Source organism: Anomalospiza imberbis, chromosome 1, assembly GCF_031753505.1.
Source record: "Anomalospiza imberbis isolate Cuckoo-Finch-1a 21T00152 chromosome 1, ASM3175350v1, whole genome shotgun sequence".
NCBI classification, from domain to species: Eukaryota; Metazoa; Chordata; class Aves; order Passeriformes; family Viduidae; genus Anomalospiza; species Anomalospiza imberbis.
In genome coordinates this window covers 93,713,424-93,735,889 of record NC_089681.1, presented here as the reverse complement: position 1 = coordinate 93,735,889, position 22,466 = coordinate 93,713,424, and the positions used below count along the sequence as shown (strand labels likewise).

The 22,466-nt window shown below is 40.0% G+C and overlaps 1 protein-coding gene across 3 annotated transcripts in view; it reads left to right on the top strand.

Annotated features, from left to right (window-relative positions):
- Positions 1-22,466, top strand: part of ADCY1 (adenylate cyclase 1) — a 145,116-nt gene that overhangs the window by 40,635 nt on the left and 82,015 nt on the right. For 2 of the 3 annotated variants that reach the window (XR_011002487.1, XM_068200298.1), the window contains exon 2: positions 12,144-12,293. Coding sequence is in view for 2 of the 3 variants with exons in the window: in XM_068200298.1 (XP_068056399.1) it covers positions 12,144-12,293 (150 nt within the window). In the remaining variant the exon portion in view is untranslated. Of the gene's footprint in view, positions 1-9,841; positions 10,016-12,143; positions 12,294-22,466 lie in introns of those variants that run through there. The other variant, XM_068200307.1, reaches the window with a different exon arrangement.

The window sequence follows — 22,466 nt, the reverse complement described above, 5'->3', positions numbered from 1 at the left end:
CACCCAAATTTCACTCCACTAGAGGGTTCTTGCCAAATGTCATCTTGATTTTCATCATGTGGGACTTCGTGTCTTGTTCTTTTCTGCAGAAGTTCGTGTTTTCCCTTAAATGGGGACTTTTTCAAAATTGGACATAAAGTAGGGAGGCCTAAAGTGATTTCTTTTACTTTCCCATCTACAGGTAGATGTGTGGTCCAGGTACCATCACTTGTCGCCCATAAAAATTGTCCTGGACTTTGGATTGTACTTTTGGTACATCCTACAAATATTTTGTAATTCACTTTACCCTGTTTGTGTTTGATGCCTCGGCAGACACAACCAATTTGTAAGGCTACTACCAGTGGTGGCATTCGTTTTATCTCTATATCATCAGAAGTGCAAACATAAGTTTTATTACATGCCCACTAACTTACTTTGTCTGCCTTTATTCTACTGCTAGTGGCAGTGTTTGTTACTGCTGGATCTGTATCATTTTCTGAACCCTCCCATTTAATGCACCAAGGGGTGGTTGCCATGTACTGGAATTTTTGAAGTACACTGAGAGACCATGCACTGTCCCAAGGCTCTATTTGGCCTTTGTGATCGTTTGCCTCACACTTCCACACCAGAGTGGTTTCTGCAACATTTTCTGTAATCTTTTTATAATGTGATAAGTAGAATTGCCATTTATTTGGGATGCCCCCCAACCATCCTATAGGATATCCTATTGTGCCATTATTGTGAAGACAGTCTTGTTGACTCAAAGGATGCAGCCATTGTCCTATTACTTTCCAGGTTACCTTGATTACCTGTCTTGATTCTGGTACCTGTTTACATGTAATTGTTTTGTTCTTTTGTATTTCAGGCAGTTTTGTTGTTATGATTCCCCAATTTATTGGGTCTCCCGTTGCCTTTGGTATTGGCAGACAGGCAGTTATTTTGCTAGTGTTCTGCATTTTGGCAAAATCTTTTAATCCAATCATTACGTTCTCAGCCCATATTGCATTGGAAACCTTTATCACCGGTATTTTTGTCTGTACCTCCCTCCTTATTCTAGAATTAAGAGTGGTTAATTGAACTTTTTGTATTCCACATCCCACAGACCATGAAATGAGCATTGGTACAATTCCTAGTAACGCTCTTGAAACAATTAAACACATCTTATCTGCAGCTCTGTTGGTCCCACAGTTTACACAGTCCGCAGTCCAGGATGGGCTTTTTTCATTCGAGTGTAGTGTATCCAGGGGTCCACTCCAGCTACTTTGACTGCTGTAAAGGTGGTCAATAGTACCTGATGGGGTCCATTCCACTTCTCTTTTAATGGTTCTTCATTCCAATTCTTAATGTACACCTCGTCTCCCGGATGTATGTCACAAACTGGATTCTCCAGAATCAATGGCCTATTCCACATGAGGATGCTCCGAAGCCGTGCTAAAGGTTTCCCGAAAGATAGAACATAGTTACATACTTCCTGTTTCCCCATGACATGTACATTTGGATTGGGTCCAGGAGATTCGTGTGGTTCCCCATACAATATCTCATAAGGACTGACTGAGATCCCACTCCTAGACTTTATCCAAATTCTGAGCAGTGCTATTGGCAAAGCCTGTGGCCACTGCAGTTTGGCTTCTTGACATATTTTACTGATTTGCCTTTTTAGTGTCTGATTCATCCTCTCTACCTGTCTACTTGACTGGGGTCTCCATGGTGTATGGAGGTCCCAAGTCATTCCCAGCAATCTAGTTACTTCTTTTTACCACCGTGGCTATGAAATGTGGTCCCCTATCTGATGATATCCCTAGAGGCACCCCGAATCTGGGAATGATTTCTTGTAGTAACCACTTAACTGTTTCTTTTGCTTGGTTTGTGCGACAGGGAAGGTCTTCTGGCCATCCAGAAAATGTGTCAACCCCTACTAACAGATATTTGTACCCTCGAGTTCTTGGTAATTCTACAAAATCTTCCTGCCAATAATCTCCTGGTTCTATCCCTACCCAAACCCTTCCTAGTTGTGCCTGTCGTCTAGCCACTGGGTCATTTTTCAAGCAGATCTCACATTTTGACATTATTGATTTTACCACTGTTAACATTCGTACTGAGACCAAATTGCATTTTAGAAACTTTACCAATGCCTCTGCACCCCAATGACATTCATTATGTTTAATTTGTAGAAACTCTCTCATTACCAAGGGGGGTACCACTATCTGTCCGTGTGCGGTTACGTACCACCCTTCTGGATTCTTCCGTGCATTCAGCAAATGTCCCAATTTCTCATCTTCTGCTGAATATTTTGGTTGTGGAGGTAAACTGAATTGAGATACATTAAGTTTTAAAGGTACCGATGCCATTGCTGTTTGCACCTTCCGAGCAGCCTGTCGGGCTGTCCAGTCTGCCTTTCGATTTCCCTCACAAATTTTGGAGCTTCCTGATTGATGCGCTTTACAGTGCATAATTGCCACTTGGTCAGGTTTTTGTACTGCTCTTATCAGCTGCAGAACCGCATCTTGATGTTTAATGTGCAGCCCTTGAGACGAAAGCAGGCCCCGTTCTTTCCATAGGGCCCCGTGCACATGCACCACTCCAAAAGCATATTTTGACTCAGTCCATATGTTTACCTTTCCCCCTTCACTTAAGTCTAGTGCTCTGGTTAAAGCAACCAGTTCTGCCATCTGGGTGGATGTATTTGGTGGTAATGCTTTTGCCTCTACCACTGTACTGTTTGTTGCTACCACATATCCAGCGTATCTGATTCTGTTCTCCATGAAACTGCTTCCATCTGTGAACAACTCCCAGTCTGGCTGTTCTAGGGGGACATCTTTCAGATCTGCTCTAGCCGCACAGGTATGTTCTATTACTTCCACGCAATTGTGTTCCAATGGGCTTTCTTCAGATGTTGTACCTAGGAACAAGGCTGGGTTCAAAAGGTTAGTTGTTTTTCATGTTACATCATCTTGCTCCATTAAGATTACCTGGAATTTCATCATCCGGCTCGGGGATAGCCAATGGCCCCCCTTCTGCTCCAAAACAGTGGTTACCACGTGCGGTACATAGACATCTGTGTGCCTTCCCATGGTGAGCTTCCTGGCTTCTTGTATCAGGATCACAGTGGCTGTGACTGCCCGCAGACATGAAGGCCATCCGGCACTGACGTTGTCAAATTGTTTGGAAAAGTAGCCCACTGGCCTTTTCCAGCCTCCCAAACGTTGGGTTAGGACTCCCAATGCCAGGCGCAGCCTTTCATGTACAAAGAGTTGAAAATCTTTGGACAAATCAGGTAACCTCAATGCAGGAGCAGTTGTCAAGGCTTCCTTTAGTCTGAGGAAAGCCTCCTTCTATGGTTTGCCCCAGGTAAATAGGGGTGTCTTCTGGGCCTCATACAGGGGTTTTGCAATTAGTCCATAGTGCATGATCCACAGGTGGCACCACCCTGTCATCCCAAGGAAGACTCACAGCTCGTGTAGATTCTGGGGCTCTGGAATGGCACAAATAGCTTGAATACGGTTAGTACCCAGTTTTCGCTGCCCTTGTGAGATTTCATATCCCAGGTAAATCACAGTCTGTTGGGCAATTTGTACTTTTTTTATTAGACACCTTATATCCTCCCATTCCCAGTGAATTTAAAATCTCGACTATTACCTTTATGCAGGTTGTTTTTTCCTCTGTGGCTATCAGTATATCATCAACATACTGCAGCAGCAGGTATTGTTCTCTCGGTACTTGCCCATTTGCAGTCCAGATCTCCAGCTCCTTCGCCAGTTGGTTTCCAAATAGGGTCGGACTGTTCTTGAATCCTTGTGGGAGCCATGTCCAGGGGAGCTGTGTTTTTCTTCCATTCCCTGGATTTTCTTACTCAAAGGCAAACAGGTTCCTACTTTCTTTGTCAAGGGGTATACAGAAAAATGCATCTTTTAGATCAATTACATTAAACCATTTATATATTTGTCTTGGTTTGAAAAGACAGGAGTCTCTGAAGGAAGGCTAGAATCTCCCATGAAATGGAAAAGGTAAACTCCCCTCCCTCCGAAATACCACAATGTCAAAATAAAAAGGCTCTCAGGCAAAGATATGGGAATGGGAATAACAGTTCTTTACTAGGAAAAAAAACTAAATAATAATAATAGTTTAAAAAAAAGTAATTAGTACAAACAAAACTACTTAGGGAGTCAGAAACCTGACACCCTGAGGAGTCAGAGTGTTGGTGATAGTCCAGTTAAGTGGTGGCTGCTCCTCCTAGAGTGGCAGATGAAATGCTGCTGAAGCAGTGGTCCTGTAGAAGGGTGTAGTTTTCGCTGAAGGTCAGTGATAGAGTAGATGGGCCTGGTCATCCTCTGGGAATCCAGCAGACAAGAAGCTGCTCCTTTGGGAATTCAGCGAAGAGGCTCCCTTCAAGTCTCAAAAATGCTGATTTTATGCAGGTAGGGATGCTTGGCTCTTCCCTCTGGGTGGAGCATCTCACAACGGGATGATGTAACCCCATCAGTCATGCAGTGAGTCATTCAATGGCCCATTAACAAACGGTATCTCCCCAGAGGGAGGCATTGTTCTTGGAAGAGATAAGAAAACTGCCCACCTCCAACAGATGGCAAATAGAATACATGCTTATCTTACAAGCCAGGACAATATTTTTCTAAAATATGGTATTTCAAGAATTTATCAATAATTTTTACTATTCCCTGCTGTGCTTCTGATTTTATAGGATACTGTTTGACCTGTACTGCTTTTGCCCCTTCCTTTAATTCAACATGTATTGGTTGTGTTAATTTAGATTTTCCAGGTATATCTGTTTCCCATACTGAAGGAATTACTGCATCTTCCACTTCCCTAGGAATAGAGGGAACTGGTTTTTCTTTAATCATTAAAATTTGTCCCGTCTTTGATTCAGGTATTTTCACCAAAAGCTCCCCATTCTCAAAGGTTATTACCACATCAAGTTTTGCCATGAAATCTCTCCCTAAAAGGGGAACTGGACACTCAGGCATATTATAAGAATTCTTGCATTAAGACTTTATTTCCAAAACACAAATCTAGGGTTGTAGGAATGGCCGATTCTCCTCCTTCCCTGTGGCCCCAACTATTGTTGTTTGTTTGTCCCCAATTTGTCCTTGCAAATCATTTAGTACAGAATACATGGTCCCTGTATCCACCAGGAATTTTACTGCTCTATCACCTAGCTGTATGGCCACTAAAGGTTCCTTTGTATATCCCGTTCCTAGTCAGCTACTGTATTCCCCCAGCACCATTAATTTTGAAATATCCTGATCCTGGCTTGGCTGGTTGCCCTGGTAAAACCGGTTCGGGCACTCGTTCTTCCAGTGACCTTCTTGTTTGCAATAAGCACACTGGTTAAATCCCAATCTTGGCACAACAGTTCCCCCGTGTCCCCTGCCAAGCCCACCTCCCCTCCCCAGTCCACGGCCACCCCTACCCCTCCCTCTGATGCCTGGGTTTCCTTTCCCTTGTATTAATGCCAGGAGATTTTGCTGTTGCCTTTTACTGGTCTCTTTTTCCCTGTTATTGTATACCTTCCAGGCTACTTTGAGCAATTTATCCAGATTTCTTAATTCCTCCCCTTCTAGTTTTTGTAATTTCCTCCTAATATCATCCTGTGACTGCCCCAGGAAAATGAGAGCGAGCTGAATCTTCGCTTGTGGTGCATCTGTTTGGAGATCTATGTATTTTCTCGCTGCTTCCTTAAGCCTTTCCAAAAACGCAGTAGGGATTCTTTCTTCTCCTGCCTTATCTCATACAATTTAGACCAATTTATAGTCTTAGGCACAGCATTCTGAACCCCAATCTGGTCCCACTCTTGATATTTCTTCAGCCTCCACACATGCCCAGGTGCATTAGGATCCCATCCTGGATCCTCAGTTGGAAAATTATCATCTAGAGTTCCCATTACAAACCTGTTTCTGATATCCTCCCTTGCCCTTTCCTTGGCTGCTTTAAGTACCATCTCTTTCTCTGTAGAATCCATCAGGGTAGCTAATATTACTTGCATATCATCCCAATCTGGATTCTGAGTTTTCATAACCATTTTTACCACCCTTGCCACTTTATCAGGATTTTCCCTATAAGTTCCAGCCGATTGTTTCCAAATTACTAAATCTGCAGGAGAAAAAGGTACTTTTACAAACACTGGCCCCTCCGCTCCTATTCCCTGTCATAAGGGGGCAGTCACAGTCCGCTTCTGTCTACCCACATCTTTTCTGGCCAAAACCGGGTTGGGATTTGACCAGCTCCGAGTCCTATGAGATACCTGTATCGCAGATTCACTTTCATCTCCATTATCGCTATCTCCTTCACTTCCGTCCTCCCCCCTTCTTTGTATCACAGTTAAATTTGGATCATCTCCCGGGGAAGAGGGGTCAGGTGATGGTGGGAGAGGAGGATAGGGAGAGAAGGGTTGAGTGGGTGAAATAGGACTAGGCAAAATAGGATTGGGTGAAGCAGGTGATGAAGTAGGGGCAGGGGCAGGCAGGATAGGGTCAGGTTCTCTTGGTCTTGCAGGGCTACCTGTAAATCAACATCTGTATCATTCCTCCGACTCAGACTTTCTTTCAGCGCAAGATATTCTAAACAATGTTTCTCCTTCACACAAACCCCACACTTATCACTTGCAGATGCCCTAACCACCATCAATCCACATTCAACCTGCCATTCTGGCTTATCTCATAAATAGAAAAACAAATCAATGTACGGAACCTCATCCCATTTTCCTTCATACTTACAAAACAACATCAATTGTAAAATAGTGTTATGTTGCAAAGTCCCATTCATTGGCCACTTTTCACCACCCTACAAGACATATTCTGGCCACCATGTATTACAGTAATCAATTAACTTACCCCTACGTAAGTCTTGCCCAAAATTACCCTGTTTCCAATGTGCTAATAAGAACCCCAAAGGAGAAGTACACGGTATGGGGGCATTACCACCCAAAAAAGACCTTTAAGCTTCTCCATATTACATCTACAAGACACCACAGAATGCCGAACCTGCAATGCTTTCGTGATGTCTAACGGACGGTGCCTAGGCAATACCACAGAAATTCCTTTAACCCAACTGAGTGTAGCTTTCGCTGCATCTTATCGGCAGGTACCAGACCAGAGTAAAAGCACCTAACCTCTCTCCAGGGGATGTTGTGAGCAGCGGAGGGTCGCGGCGCCGTTGGGCTCCCCGAGAATCCCTCGGTGCCGGCTGGAGCGTGATCAGGTCGCGGGGTCCTCAGCAGCACTTGCAGGGTCCCATCTGGGGGTCGCCAAAATATTAGTGTTCAGGAACACACATAATCACGGGATATGATTATATGCAGGTGCTTTTATTGCAGAGCTCTGGGAATCAGGGGTACAGACCCAAATCTGACTCCGACATGGCTTTCAAGCTGAACGTATTTTATATTCTATCATTATATAACTTACATATTATTAATCTTATATTGTTCTATTGTATACATCGACTTTATCCAAGCATGAATTTCTCGTATCTTTCTCAAGCTCCTGACCACAGTTTCCCATGATTATTCTTACGATTAAACAGTAATTATGTTTAATTACTAAACAATCATAACATCTAACAATTCCATCATTTATCATATACTAGCTACACAGGTGTAGTTCTAGCATGTACATGGCCTATACTTTCCCAGGGTATTTTCCCAGGGCCTACTAAGCTTAGTTTTCCTTCTAACTCCTCAAATCCCCATGATTTTAAACCCTTTTACTATCATAAGGATTAGATATACAGAAATTGCACAGATCTTTCTTTTCCAGCAAATTTTGATTTTCATATGGAAATGCTGGCTATATCTCCTACATGTTCCACTCTACTTCATGAGTTGTCATGAGAACTCATGCTTCTGAGAATAAATGAAATATTGATATGAGGTACTAAATTATAATTCTGGGAGTGGTAACTATTGAAATCCTACTTACACCACAAGTCCACCTTTTAAAAAGCGCAATGAATTTCTGAGGGAAGTCTCTTAAAGTTTCCTTTTTTTATTATTTAGCCTATGATTATTTGGGCACTTCAGTAACCATCCATATGAATACCACTTTGTAAAAAGGTTTTCTGTGATCGAGAAGTCATTTACATCTTTTTGAAACAGCCAAATTTTTCTGAGATAATTTTGTAGTACGAACAGAAAGCTGCTCCACAGTGAAAACCAACTTTAATTTTGAACCATCTACTATGCAACTCTTAACCTGAGAACAGAATGTCTGCTGAGTAAACAGAGTCCTCCCAAAAGGAAAATAACAATATGTAGAAGAATTTTTCACCATTTATTTGAGAAAGAGCAAGTGCACCCATGAAAGCACACATGAGAGTTCTTGCTTTGAAAGAAAAAGGAGAGAATAAATCCTATCTGGAATAGGGAAAAAAAGTTTCAAAAGTCTCTTCAAAGAGTCTCGCAGCTAATTCTGTGGGAGACTCAAGAAGAGGGACATGAATCTGGGGAATAAAAAGGAGGTATTTAATTAAACTCCTCAAACTCTGTGTATGCATATGCGTGTTGTATATGTCTACTGCTAGAATTATTTGCTTACACCTTGATGGGTGTTGCTGTATTGCACAGTTCAAGTTGCCTTCCAAAAGTAAATTGAGACCCAAAAAATGCACTGGAGAAATAAATAGGAGAGAGAGACAGACATTTAGTTGTAACAGCTGCTGGAGATTCCAGCCTCTAGGCAGCCCATAAAGATTAGCTATATTGGAAGTCTGCCTTTGATGACACCCTCACACAAGTAACCATGCCAGAATTCATCTGCTGGCAGGGAGTGTAACCGACTAAGGACTAGAGAATCTTAAAGCTCAGAATGTTGATACTGAAATACTGCAATAGGTAGAATGCATGATACAAGATTCATTGACAGTGACAAAAAATAATTTTGGAAACATGCTTTCATGAGCTTGATAAACTTTTTGTATTCCGGCTGACCTGTAATCTCATTATGGATTGAAAGAATAACATTGTTTTAAAGTTTGCAGCATAAAATTAGCTTTGAACCATTTTGTGTTGCATCAAGTAAAATAGTTTTTTGGCAGTTCTATAAATAGAAAGTGATGGTGAAACCTGAAGTGCACTAAGCAGTAGTATGGTAAATAATGTAGGAATGACCTAAAATGAAAATTCTTGATATTTCAGCAGTTCTGAATGCCTTAGTACCTTTTCAATGTTCCTTAGTTTTAACAGCAAGTCTCACAATCTTTCCAGATTTCAATCTGGAATTATGGAACATGTGTATTATACAGATATATATATAATATATATGTATATATATGTGTAGGTAAAGAGGTACATATTAAAATGAAAGGACTGGAAAATGGCACACATTTGAGAAACCTAGAGAAAAATACTAATATTTTGTTGCAATTGGGGGAAAAATAGTAATTAAGTAGAAACAGGTTGTGGAGGAAAGGAACCTCAGGAGACAATCTGCCCTACTTTCTTTTCTCACATTTTAAAATCTATGAATCTTTGACTGGCTTTATCACTTTCCTGATTCCCTGCAGGCCAGAGTTGACAGCTAAGCCTCTGTTTTATCTTAAAATTTTCAAAACATTTCAGAAAATTTCTTACTTTGCTGAGCCTGAAAGTAGCAGGAACCCACCTACTGGTTACCCCTAGACCAGGTGATCACTGTTACTTGAGTGAAATCATAATGATAGTTCCAGAACAATTGGCAGATTGTTACAATATATGGTCTTTTACTGCTTCCAGTTGAAATCCAGAAACAGAGTTGATTTTTTTTTGTATTGTCTGTAGAGCTAATAATTTATGTCTTGAGCCATTCTGATATCAGCACAAAAAGATAGCTCTTCACCCTGTGTTATTATCAGTTGTTTTGTATATCACCAGTGTCAAGTAGTTGCTCTGTCTGTAACTGTCAGCTCTGTTCATTATGTGGGCTCTCTTCACTGTATTTGAATACAACCTTTAAAAATCCTTTCTATTTTTCCACCATTGCACTTGAAGAATTAGGTTTACAATACACTGTTGTCACAACACTTTAATATGATAAAATGCAAGGATAAGGTGAGTGTGGTCATATTCATGTCTCCAAAAATAGAATTCCATTGGAATTTCTACAGTCATTTAATTTTAGTAGGTGTTAACTTGTGATAAAAAAATTATATACCTCAAACAGTTCTCTGTGATCAAAATAATTCAGAATGGGAATTGCAGACTGTTTATGCTCAGCCTGTATTATGAAATAATATGCTCATGTACTGCATTTCATCTTCAGTTTTATTATCTGTATTGTCATCTGAAGTAGCATATAAGTAAGTGGTATATGAGATTCTGAGGTTAAAATTCATCTGAATGCAGATGAACCTGCATTTTGCCTTTCTTGGGAGGAAGCTATAACACCATTCTTCACGGCTTTTAGCTCTTGTGAGGTAATTGTTTCTTTTTTGATAACCGAGGGGAAAAGTAGCACTAATGTTAGGCACAGCTCCTTTTATTGTGACAGGTTATCTTTGGATTTTGTGTCAGTGAAAATATTCGCAGGGAATTTGTTATTGATGTCCTGTTAACCAATAACAACCAGGTCTGAAGGTAAAAATTAGAGGACTTGTGAATCTATGAAGGTCTATAAAACTGACCCAGAATGAGTCTTTCAATTCTTCCCACTATTCAGATGGTAGGAAGGATGTTTATTACCTTTCTTTCTGCAAATCAGAAATTTCCTGCTTATTTTTGCAGAGTGGAACATTTCCCAAAGTCTCTCCAAAAACATCAGGGATGTCATTTTGGATCTTTGTTTACCATATTGGCTTACCATAAAGCCTTCAACCCTTGTCGTGTTAGGAAGCATTCTCTACAACAATATCAGTGGTTTTATTTTTCTTAAAATTTGATTATATTGTTGGCACACTTTGACTCATTATACTGTGCAAACAAAAGAAATGGTCTACTGTGCAAACAAGAAATGGTCTCCTCTCCAATTTACGCTGGTAGATCATGCAACAGTAGAGGTGCATTACCTTGAAAAGTATACCTGGAATTAGGAAACAAATGTCAGTTATACAGTCTTTTTCAACTATTTTAGGTGCATAGGAACTTAACATGAATTGTATTACTTGCTATAATGTCTTCCTTTGCCCTGATTTTGCTCATTCTTGGCCAATTTAAATGCCAGCTTATTTCTGATTTTTGGGAATTTGTGAGTCCCATGAATCCTTATCATGATGTTGTAGGCTCTTAGGTATATAAGGATACTGGGACTGAAAAGACACTGGATTAAAAGGCATTACTTCCTCTTAACTAAATACATATCGCATTGCAGAAATTATAATCTGAAGACATGTTTCAGAGATGTGGTGAGAAACTTGGACAGAATTGCTTTTGATAGGGAGGTTGTGTACAAACCACTGTTCAGTTATTTATGTTAGTTAAGTAACTTTATCACATATTGTTAAAACATTTAAAAACCCAAAAAGGCAGCTGAGTAATTTTTGTGTCCTTCACAAAAACACTGTTTATGGAAGTATTTCCAAAGTAATTTGTGGTTGCTGATTATTGCATAGTGGTGGGCCTTGGGTTGTGCTGAGGACCATCATCTGAAAGAACTCAATACATTCTGAGAGATCTGCTGCAGGATACCATCAATGATATTTTGGATGATTTCTCAAATAGTACAATATTGTTGCTAACAGCGGATAGGGGAAGAGAAACAGAATTTCCAAATGCAAACTACACAATATCAAAGCTTTGGGTACCTAGGCACATGTTTTTTGCAGTCACAGGTTCATTAGTCCCTGTCTTCTCCACTATTAAAAAAGGGACAATAATATCTTTACTTTACAAAGGCATAGGAAAACTCAATTTTAGTTTTCAGGGTATATTTGAACAAATACTGATGATATTGCTCTCCTTATTAGATGGACAGATCTGTCAATGGGCTGATGAAAGAATGAATGAAGATAACAAGCTAAAAGAAATTAACTCCAGCAGATGCAAGATTCTGTATTATGCAATATTGCTTGTCCAGATTGGTGATAGCTGCTGTAATTATTTCACTGCAGGAAGGGGTATCAGTGATGTGGCTAGCAAGGCACAGTTTTCAACAAGTTTTTTTAATATATCTTTGATGAGCAGAAATGTAAAATAAAAATCTCTATTTTAAAATACTCATTTTTTTTTTCTTTCTTTCTTACAGCTTGTGGCCAATGCAATCCTTTTTGTCAGTGTAAATTTGTATGGGGTCTTTGTGAGGATTTTGACAGAAAGGGCTCAGAGGAAGGCATTCCTTCAGGCCAGGAACTGCATTGAGGACAGGCTGAAACTGGAGGATGAAAATGAAAAACAGGTCAGTTTCTAAGCCGTATTTATTTGTCTCTGTTTCTCCTGAGATGGCTGTAGTTATCTGAACCACAGGTTAGGACATTGTTTCTGAATATATGCTGGGGCACGTGTGCATTTCCATTACACAGGAAGTGCTGCCTTCCCCCATCTGCTTCAGGTCTTCCTCCTCAGAGGTTGCACACTCTTCACTCTTCATCTGCAGAGCTCAGAGAAGGCACAGGCTAACTCCACAGCTACTGTCAGCTCCAGTGCCAAAAGGGATCTGTTTTAGGGCTGAGTCAAAGCCAACATACTTTTGCAATATAAGATTGTGTTTATTTATCTGTATGGATGTTTTTGGGTGCGTGTTAGATGCGCTGTAAATACTTTTCTTCTCGCTGAGTGTTCTATAACCTATTTGCCTTCATGACACTGATAAAAACAGTCAACATTTTGGGCACAAGGAGCTGTACTGGTAAGTGAATAAGTATAATTGATAACAAGAATGAATATATTATATTTTTGTACAACTAATAATAACTGTGATAGCAATCAGTAGCTCTTCTCAAAAATCACCTCAGTTATTTGATAGTTTATTTCATACAATTTTATCAGTCAGCCTTCCAAGCATATTCAGAAACAATAGACAAAGAAAATGCTTTATTGCAGACCTTACTGTTGTTACTCACAGATCTTGATGCGATTTGGGTTTTCCCTTTTTTTTCCCTCTATATGTTCTTTGTATTCTTCACACATACATTTGTAGCTCTGTCACCTCTTGTATTAGAAGCTAGTTTTCCCAGTATTTTTCCATGGCCTTTCCCTAAGCAGAAAGACAAAAAAAATTTCAGAGCTCCAAGCCCTGGGAATACAAGGCTCCATGCTATCTTGGTTCTTCCTAGGAACCAAGGCTCAGAACAACTCTTTGAGATACATCACATGGACAAAGTACAACTAGTGCTGAAGGGGCCGCTCCAGAGAAGGGGCTTGGAGTAGCGGGGGGAATTGCATCCCCACCTGTCCTCCTAATTGGTGTTTTTTTTTCAATTATGCTAATTTTCTGAACCTATAAAAATGTACTTACCCCTGGGGAGGGATGGGCTTTTGTGGACATCTTTCCATAACTGCTTCTGAAGGCCTTCAAATAAAGTTCCCCTTTTATATTACCTCCTTACTAAAATTATTTCAAGTTCCATTTCCAGGTTGGGAAAAAGACAACAATCTTTGTCCTTTATAGCTTAAACCTGCTATGATCTGTTGGTGTGTAAGGTTTAGACTAGCTTTTTCTTTCTGTATAGGTGATAACAGAGAGTGACACTGGAATACCTCTGTGGCGTGGTGGTTTCTTACACCAAACAAGATGGCAGGGTCCTCAAATCTTGTGTACCTCACACAATTTTACTGCCTCTCATTTACAATTTCTTTAGCAAGTATATTCTTATGTGTGGAGCAACACAGGTCCATAAGTATTTTCTGTTATGAATTAAGTGAATATGTTGTTTGTGAGCTGAACGTACTCTGTAATAAGTAGACATCTCTTTTAACACTGCATGTCTTTGCTGGCTGTGTAAAAATGGTATTAGGATCAAAGCCTTTAGATTTAATTCTGGTATTTTGTAATCCAAAGCTGCAGATTTTTTAAAGGCATAAAGGTGTCATAAGTGAATTTCCATGGAATTCAAACAAGCCTGCCATTTCTGTCTTTGAAAACCTACTTCTGGGATCCAGCATGAGGACAAAATGGATTTTTTGTGTTTCTCTTGTTAACACATTAGCAACCTGTCTTATTTTATTTCTTATCCATGTATATAGAAACACAACAAAAACAATAACATTACACATAAATGCCATTATTGTTGATAGTATACCTAAATAATCCTGCAAATGTTTTTCCAACACAGTGTACAGGTCAGGGAAGATAATAAACTTTTCTCTTACACTTGTGAAATGAATTTAATGCATTGCAGTGTAAAACTCAGTGCAGTTGTGAAATATGATAATTAGCTGTCACAAGTACCACCAAAATACTTTCTCTGTGGCTGTTCTCACACTACATTAGCATAGCTCTAGAACCAGAGTGAAAATTAAGACACAATTACAGGCTATAAAATTATTCTGCAGTTGTTGTGGCTTAACACACTCTGAGTTTCCAGCTGGCAGCGCTGAAGACTCTTTTGAGAGGAGAAGAAATGCTGCTGACCTAGTTAATTTTTTATGATCAGTTCTATATTTTTGTTCTCTGAAGTATCAACGTTACATGTTAAAAAGGACTGAATGTTTTCATCAGACTTTCTTGTCTCATCCAAATGCTCTTCCCTAAAAAACATAGCCCTTTAACACTGAGAATTGTAACCCAAAATGGTAAAATTATTCTCTGATATTTCTGTGCAAGTCTCTTACTGGAAAGGAAAGAACATGGTCTTGACTTTTGAACAGACACAGCTTTCTGCAGTTAAAGTGTTGACTGTATGAGACAGACACCACAGATGAAACTGTAAGTGAGATTTCTTCCTCTGTGTCCTACTTATGGGATGTCTTTGTAGTAATAGCCCTACAGGATAATTTTGATAAAACTATTTTTGTGAGCAAGAGTAAATATCTTCTGTTGGCACATTTTTGGATTCATGTAAACAGCCTTGAAAGTGTTGCTGGGGAGAAAGGGAGCAGACAGATTCTGATTATTTTAAAATTCAGTGTAATGCTCACTCTCTTATCTATTATGTGTGGTCACAATGAATAACTGGCCCTCATGGCAGAATCATCCATTTGTTGTTGCTGAGTGTTAGATTGCAATTCCACCAAAACTGAAGGCCAAGAACCAAGTTTTAGATAATGAGCAAATAGTTACAATCATCCACTTGGGATAAACTTTTTCTCTTGTTATCTATAAATCTCAGCAGCAAGCCATCCTCTGCAGAGCAAACAGCTAAGAATAATTAATTATTGTGAGGTGGGTTCCTTTCCTGGAATTCTGTTTTTTCTATTCATGCTCAGTAACAGCATGTGAGCACTTCCCCTCACTCCCACTGTACCATCTCTCTGTGTCCACTTCCTTAATTCCAGATCATCCTTTGCCTGTACAGCAAAAAAAGCATTGTCACCCAGCTCCCTGAAGGACTCCTGGTCTTAAGACACCCCAACTGTTCTCCCAGCAGTACTTCACCCCTTCTCAAGTAAGAAAGAAAGGAGCAAGTAGGGATGGGGAATGGGGGATGTATTCAACACAGAAAAAGGAGTCTGCTGCTGATGGAACTGATTGTTATCGACTAAAAGGGGATTAAAGTAAGGAAGATGTGGCTTACCATGTATTAATTGCAGGTGTAGTAGCTCCTGAAGTGGAGCTGTGCTCCAAGGAAGAGATAACGATTGTTTGTAGGTTGCCCTGGACTTTTGTCCTGTATGGAAGCCCACTGCTGGTCAGTCGACAGGAGCCCAGATAGCATAGAAATCCAATCCACCAAATGACGGGAGGACACCCAGAGCGCTGTTGTTCTTGGGGGTTTATTGAAGGTGCGGTAGGGGAAGGAGGAAGCAGGAGGGGGCAGGAAAGGCACAGGGAGGCAACCCCCTGAGAAGGGAGCTGACTCTGGGAGCCCCCTCCAGAGGAGGGGTCAGGGATTATAACCGGGGGAGGAAAGGCGGGGTCAGGGTGTAGAAGGACCAATGGGATAGGATGGGGTGATCTAGGGAAAACCAATGGGAGAGAGGGGAAGGAATGGTTTCTATGAGAGAACCAGTAACAGTACATAGAACAAGGAACTTTCCAGAACTGAGGATGGCACAACTGGTTGATGGACACTGACAAGGGAGGGTACAACTAATGATAGACATGGGGAAAAGCAGAAACCCTCGGGCGATGCTTTTCCTCACACCACTGTATTTTCCCAGGGCATCCCTGGTGGATGTTCCCCGGGACCGCCTCCCACATCTGTTCTTCTGAGGCCATCTTAATTTGAAAAGCAACTGGACCACTGTCTTTAAAGACCTGCAGACTCTCATTTTCCAAGTGTCTCTTTCAGCATCGTTATCGTTTTGTTGTCCCCACAGTTTTGTGGTCATCACTCTAAGTAGGTACTAATTAATATTCTACGTATGCGCTGTGTGAAACAACTTCCTTTTATTTCTCATAGACTTATTGTCTAATGAACTGATTTTGTGCTTTTCAGCTCTTCTTTTGTGACATTGGTAATCATCCTACAGTAACCTGTTCCATGCCACTCACAACCCTGTAGACTTTTATAACCCTACTCGTCTCTTTCCAAGCTGAAGACCTGTTGTCTCTTTGGTCTCTTGGTGTATGGAAGCTATATCCTATTCCAGTCTTGCCAATCTTGTAATGAATCTTAATCACATTCCCTCCTTTTCTTGCCCTGCCAAGAATAATTTTGTGCATATTCATGCACTAAATTTGGGGATAAAACACATAATTTTCCATGGTGAAATGCTCTTGTTGTAGCACAGGTTGATATGGAAAGTGCCTGCTGTTTTCATATAAGGCAGGCCAGGAAAACATTTGACTTCATGAAAACCCTCAAAGCCCACAAAACTACCTATATTATTTAATTTCATAAGTACATGCAAGCATGTTTGCAAAATATAGCTTTCTTTCAAGCCATTTGTTTAGATCTTTCCTTCCCTCCTAAAAATTACTTTTGTACTTCCTCACAATTAGAATTGACAATGGAAAATCAACTGGAAAATAGCAAAGTATCCAGAATGGGAGAATTGTTATCTTAAAAACTAATTGTGAAATCAAATCTAGTTTTTCAAACCTTTAGGACGGGAGAAATGTATTTATTGGTGGCACCTGTCTTTCAAGAAATAGTTGTGTAATTCACTACAATGCATGAAATGTTTATCAATTTAATATAAGAAACTGAAAGAAGCACTTAAAAATGACTGGGAATTAGGAAGCATGGGGCTGAGACAGCCAGCTCTTTGTCTAGCTTCAGGACCAAAAGACTGCCTCTCCAGCTAGACTAACCAGATTTGCTGAAGTATTGTTCAAAACCATGCTACTGCAGTAATGCTGGTTCTGGGAGACAGGCTAGAGCTTTGGTGATGGTCTGCAGTTCCTCCATACATGTTCACCAGACAATGTGCAGCTAGCTAAATTTTCTTTATGCAATGCTGAATTGTGTGTGCAAATATCTGCATGCTGTGTCTGCATGTGTGTCTTCTGCATTCCAATGTGTCTGCATTCCAATGTGTCTGCATTCCAATGTGTCCAATGTGTCCAATGTGTCCAATGTGTCTGCATTCCAATGTGTCTGCATTCCAAGTGTCTTCTGTAATTTAGGGCAATGTCCTTAATGTCGCATGTAGTAACTGGGACACTACTAAGTCAGAAATTTGATTAATAACTATTCATAGAAATGGAAAAGGTATCAACAAAAGATACTATGACTCTCACTGCACAATACTTTGAACTACTGCTTAGTGTGTATTGCTTTCAAATTCTCTGCTGCATTCAGATTCCCCTTTAAAACAATTTGATCTAGACATTTCGCATTTTGGATGTGTGTACTGCCTCTTTATATTTGAGTAAAAAGATTACTCCTACAGAAACCCTCCAGTGGTTTTGTCTGTTGTGTTTAATTTCAAGCCCTTATGAAGAAAGGGGAAAAATTACATTAACTTTGAATAAAGCAAATCATGTTGGATTTTGTTTTGGTAGTGGATAACAGTTTGCTGAGGATTTTAGCCTTTCAATTCAGCAACCAAACTATGGAATTAGTTATTTGCACAGCCCCAGGCAGAAGTAATTTCTAGACTGCCTGACAACATGCTTATCAGGTTCTTCTTATGTTTCCCATACTTTTTATTCTCAGAATCTTGCATCTTTTTTTTCAGTGCAGAAGAATATATGTAATTTATCATTAATGCAGGCCTTGTCTCCATAACCGTTCATACTGGAAGAATGCATTAGTGAATCGCCCTGCAGCAAAAATTTCACATGGATCATGTGTGGATGCAAAACTATATTTTTGTCAAATTATCTAGTGTGCAGCAGGGAAGTGATACTGATTTTGCACAAAGTGTAAAGTGTATGATGATACTTGATCCTCTGCAAAAGCTAGCCAGTGTGATCTTTTAAAAACATAGATGGACTAAATTTAGCTAGCAGCGTGAGCCTGTACAATATTACCACTATGTTCTATGTTACAGGGCAGCTTAAAATTGTATTTATTCCATCATCAAATTACAGTCTTACAATGAAAATTCTATCTTCAAAAATCTATTTGTTCTTTACTAGGATCAGGCAAAACAGGAAATAAGGAGTGTTGCAATTTCAGGCTGTCAGTTTGAACTACTGGACTTCAGGCCCATTTGTGCAGGCTGACCACCAGTATCTCTTAGCCAAATCAGAGATTAGAAATTGTCTTGGTGTCTGCTTTGTTTGCCCCATTTGGCTGCTTAGATCCTTACACAGAAAAAAAATGCATGGCATCTCTGGTCCATCTTCCACCCTTCTCAGGTAAAAAGAGATATGGAGGCACATTTCTCTCTCCCACACAGCAATAGTTGCCCAGAAGCTTTCTACTGACCAGCACCTGTTAGTCTCCAGTCCTGCAATAATCATGCATGTGTCTATCCTTCATAGAGCAAAAAATAAAACTGAGGGCTACTCAGATGAAATTAAAACCTCCAAGTGGAAGGCTTCATCTTCAACCTGAAGTCATTAGTAGTTGCTTGTAACCTCCTGCAAGGAAAGGTATAGCAAAAAAATAAATATGTTTTAATTTTAGAGATCTATTGCGCTTCTTGGTTTGCAGAATAAACATCTCATCTGAATCCAGTTAGTGCAAGATGCTACACTGCTTGGCATACCACCAGGACTCTTCTTACCTGACTTTGGCCAAGTAAAAGTGAGGTTTGTAATCTAACCCTTTAACCTACGGGCAGTAATCCCTAATAGTAACAGGCACATCCAAGAGTAGACCAACCCTTCCATCCTAAACTCTTTGTTAAACACAAGATGACATTTTATTTTGGGAGCAGTTACAAGAAAACACCTCAATTTAGGGCTGCACAGCTGTAGAATAAGCTGAGATCTCTAGCACCTTGCTACTAGACTTGCAATTCCAAAGTGTAGAAACATATAGTAAAATGGGTAACATACAATAAAAATACACAATTGTAAATCATATAAAGTTCATATATTTTAGTTGCCTTGTAATTGTTTTACTCTAGCTGCATGCCTTTCTTTTATAAAATTAAACTTAACATAAGTCTATAAAAACATTTAAAAAGCCACACGTAAGAACAGGCTAGATCATTACTATAACTATTTGGTTGAACTTCATTTCATCCCCTGAAAGTTTTCTGATGTTAGTAAATGTTGTGGTTTAACCCTAAGCACAGCTAAGCACCACATAGCTCCTCCCTACCTCTCTCCCTCCGTGGTGGGATGGGAGAACGAATAGAAAGAACAAAGGTGAGAAAACTCATGGGTTGAGATAAAGACACTTTAATAGCTAAAGCAAAAGCTGTGCATGCAAGTGAAACAAAACAAGAAATTAAGTCACTGCTTCCCATTGGTAGGTTGGTGTTCAGCCATTCGTGGGAAAGCAGAGTTTCATCACATGTGAAGATCACTTGAGAAGGCAAATTCCTAGACTCTGAATATTATCATCCCCCTTCCTCTTTTTTTCCACCAGATTATATGCTGAGCATGACACCATATGTTATGGAAAATCCCTTTGGTTAGTTGGGATCACGTGTCCCGGCTCTGTCCCCTCCCAGATTCTTGCACACATAAAGCCTCCTCACTGGCAGGATGGTGTGAGAGGCAGAAAATCCCTTGGCTCTGAGTAAACTCTGATCAGCAATAATTGAAACATCCCTGTGTTATCAGCACTGTTTTCAGCACAAATCCAAAACACAGCACCCTATTAGCCACTGTGAAGAAAATTAACTCTATTAATTCTGTGTAAAAAAAAAAAAGGAAATTAAATATGTAAATTAAATTGGTTATCAGCTATTCAATCTTATGTCATAAGATATCAAAAATTTATAGATTTATAAATTTAAATACCTCTTTATAAAGATTTATTATAGATTTATAAAGGTAAAAAGAGGGTGCATTAACTTTGTTTTCCACTACTCATGCTCAGGCTAAGCAGGAAGATGTCTTGGACTGTTGTTTGTTGCAGTTTGGTTTTTTTTTTTCACATATGTATGCATGTTAGACAGTCATGACACCCATGTTAAGCTCTTACATGTAATGTATGCTAGCTTACTTTGAGTAGAATAGATAAACTTTTGGGTGGGAGTATTGACCTGCTAGAGAATAGGAAGGATCTAGACAGGCTGCATTGATTAAAGTTCAACAAGGCCAAGTGCCAGGACCTAACCTTGTAGTGCTATAGACTTGGAAGAGAGTGGTTGAAAAGCTGTCTGGTGAAAATGACCCAGGCTTGCTGGTCAGCAGCTGAACATGGGCCAGATTGTGCCCATGAGGCCAAAAACGGCAGTGGCATTCTGGCCTCTATCAGCAAAAGTGTGGCCCGCAGGACTGGGGAAGTGATTGTCCCCAGGTACTGGGCACTTGTCAGGCCACATTTTGAATCCTGTGTTCAGTTTTGGGCCCCTCACTACAAGAAAGATATTGAGGGACTGGAGCGTGTCCAGAGAGGGGCAGTTGAGCTGGGGAAGGGTCTGGAGAGTAAGTCCTGTGAGGAGGTGTTGAGAGAGCTGGGGTTGTTTATCCTGGAGAAAATGAGGTTCGGGGGATCTTATTGATCTCTACAACTGCATGAAAGGAGGTTGTACCCAGGTGGGGGTCATTCTCTTCTCCCAGGTAACAAGTGATGAGAGAACATGGCCTCAAACTACACCAAGGGAGGTTCAGGTTGGACCTTAGGAAGAATTTCTACATGGAAAGGGCTGTCAAGCATAGGAATGGGCTGCCCAGGAAGGAGGTGGAGTCTCTGTCATTGGATGTGTTCAAACAAACCAATTGTACATGGCAGTCAGTGCCATGATCTTGTTGACAAGAGGATGTCTGGCCAGAGGTTGGACTTGATCTCAGAGGCCTTTTCCAATCTAGATGATTCTGCAATATATTGATAACTTAAAAATTGGTGGTTATATAATTCTAAACCTGTTAATACTTCAGGTGTTAGGAGTTTTGGAATCAATAATGGAAAATTTATAATATGTTCTCTTTCAAGCAACTGTCAATCAAATATGTTAGTGTTTGACTCTGAATTTTTCAGTTTATTTTTCCTACTTGCATTGTGTAGCTTCAGTTAGAGAGAATGAAGGAGGAGGGGTGAACAGGTTTATACAAACCTGTCCTTATTAGATGACTAAAGACATACAACAATACAGTCTTAAGGAGATAACAGTTTTCAGCAGATAACATCATGGATGATAGTTGCCAAGGCAAATTATCATAATTAGGCACACTGGCTATAGTGCATCAGTTTCTGAAGTTCAATTGCAAGACAAATAATTCAAAAGAGTTTCTTAGAGTTGATTTCTAAATTTAGGGTAATATCTGTGACAGAACTGTGGTGTGAACACTAATACATTTTAGTAGGATGCCACAGTGTGAAGTAAAGCAACTTCAATAATGAATACCAATTTTCTTCCCTCACCAGCAGGAATTCATAGAAAGCTTTAAAATGTCATTAGAAAACTCCTCTTACATGTATTTTTATTGTTGTTCACAAAATTGTTTTCAGTTTTAGAACAGTCTTGACCCTAGTAAAAAAGTTAGCTGATATGTTTCACACGTTTGGCATTTTTCCTGTGCCAGTCTTCAAACACAGGGTGGTTCCACCACAGACCATAAACTGTTTTGTCACATAGGTGTCACATGTTTCATGTCACAGCAGCTGGCACTGCCACACACTTAAGCACAAATTATCTCCTTGAACAGAATACTGAGCTGGGCACTTTACTTTCATTCCAATATATGAAAGTATATGCTGCTGGCACACGTGTTCTCACGGATTTTTTGCCTGTTTCCTTTGGCCAACTGTCTATGGAGGAAAAGAGCTAGACTACACCCCATTAACTGGCAAACGAAATACATTCTAAGGTAGTATTTTTGTCAGGCTTGCCATTCTAAATGAACTTCTCTGTGTCGTGTGATTTAAATTCTTTCCAAGGTTTCTGTTCCCCATTACCTCTTCAATACAAACTTATTTCATTTGGAGTTTAGCTCCCCTTCGTTCATATTTGATTA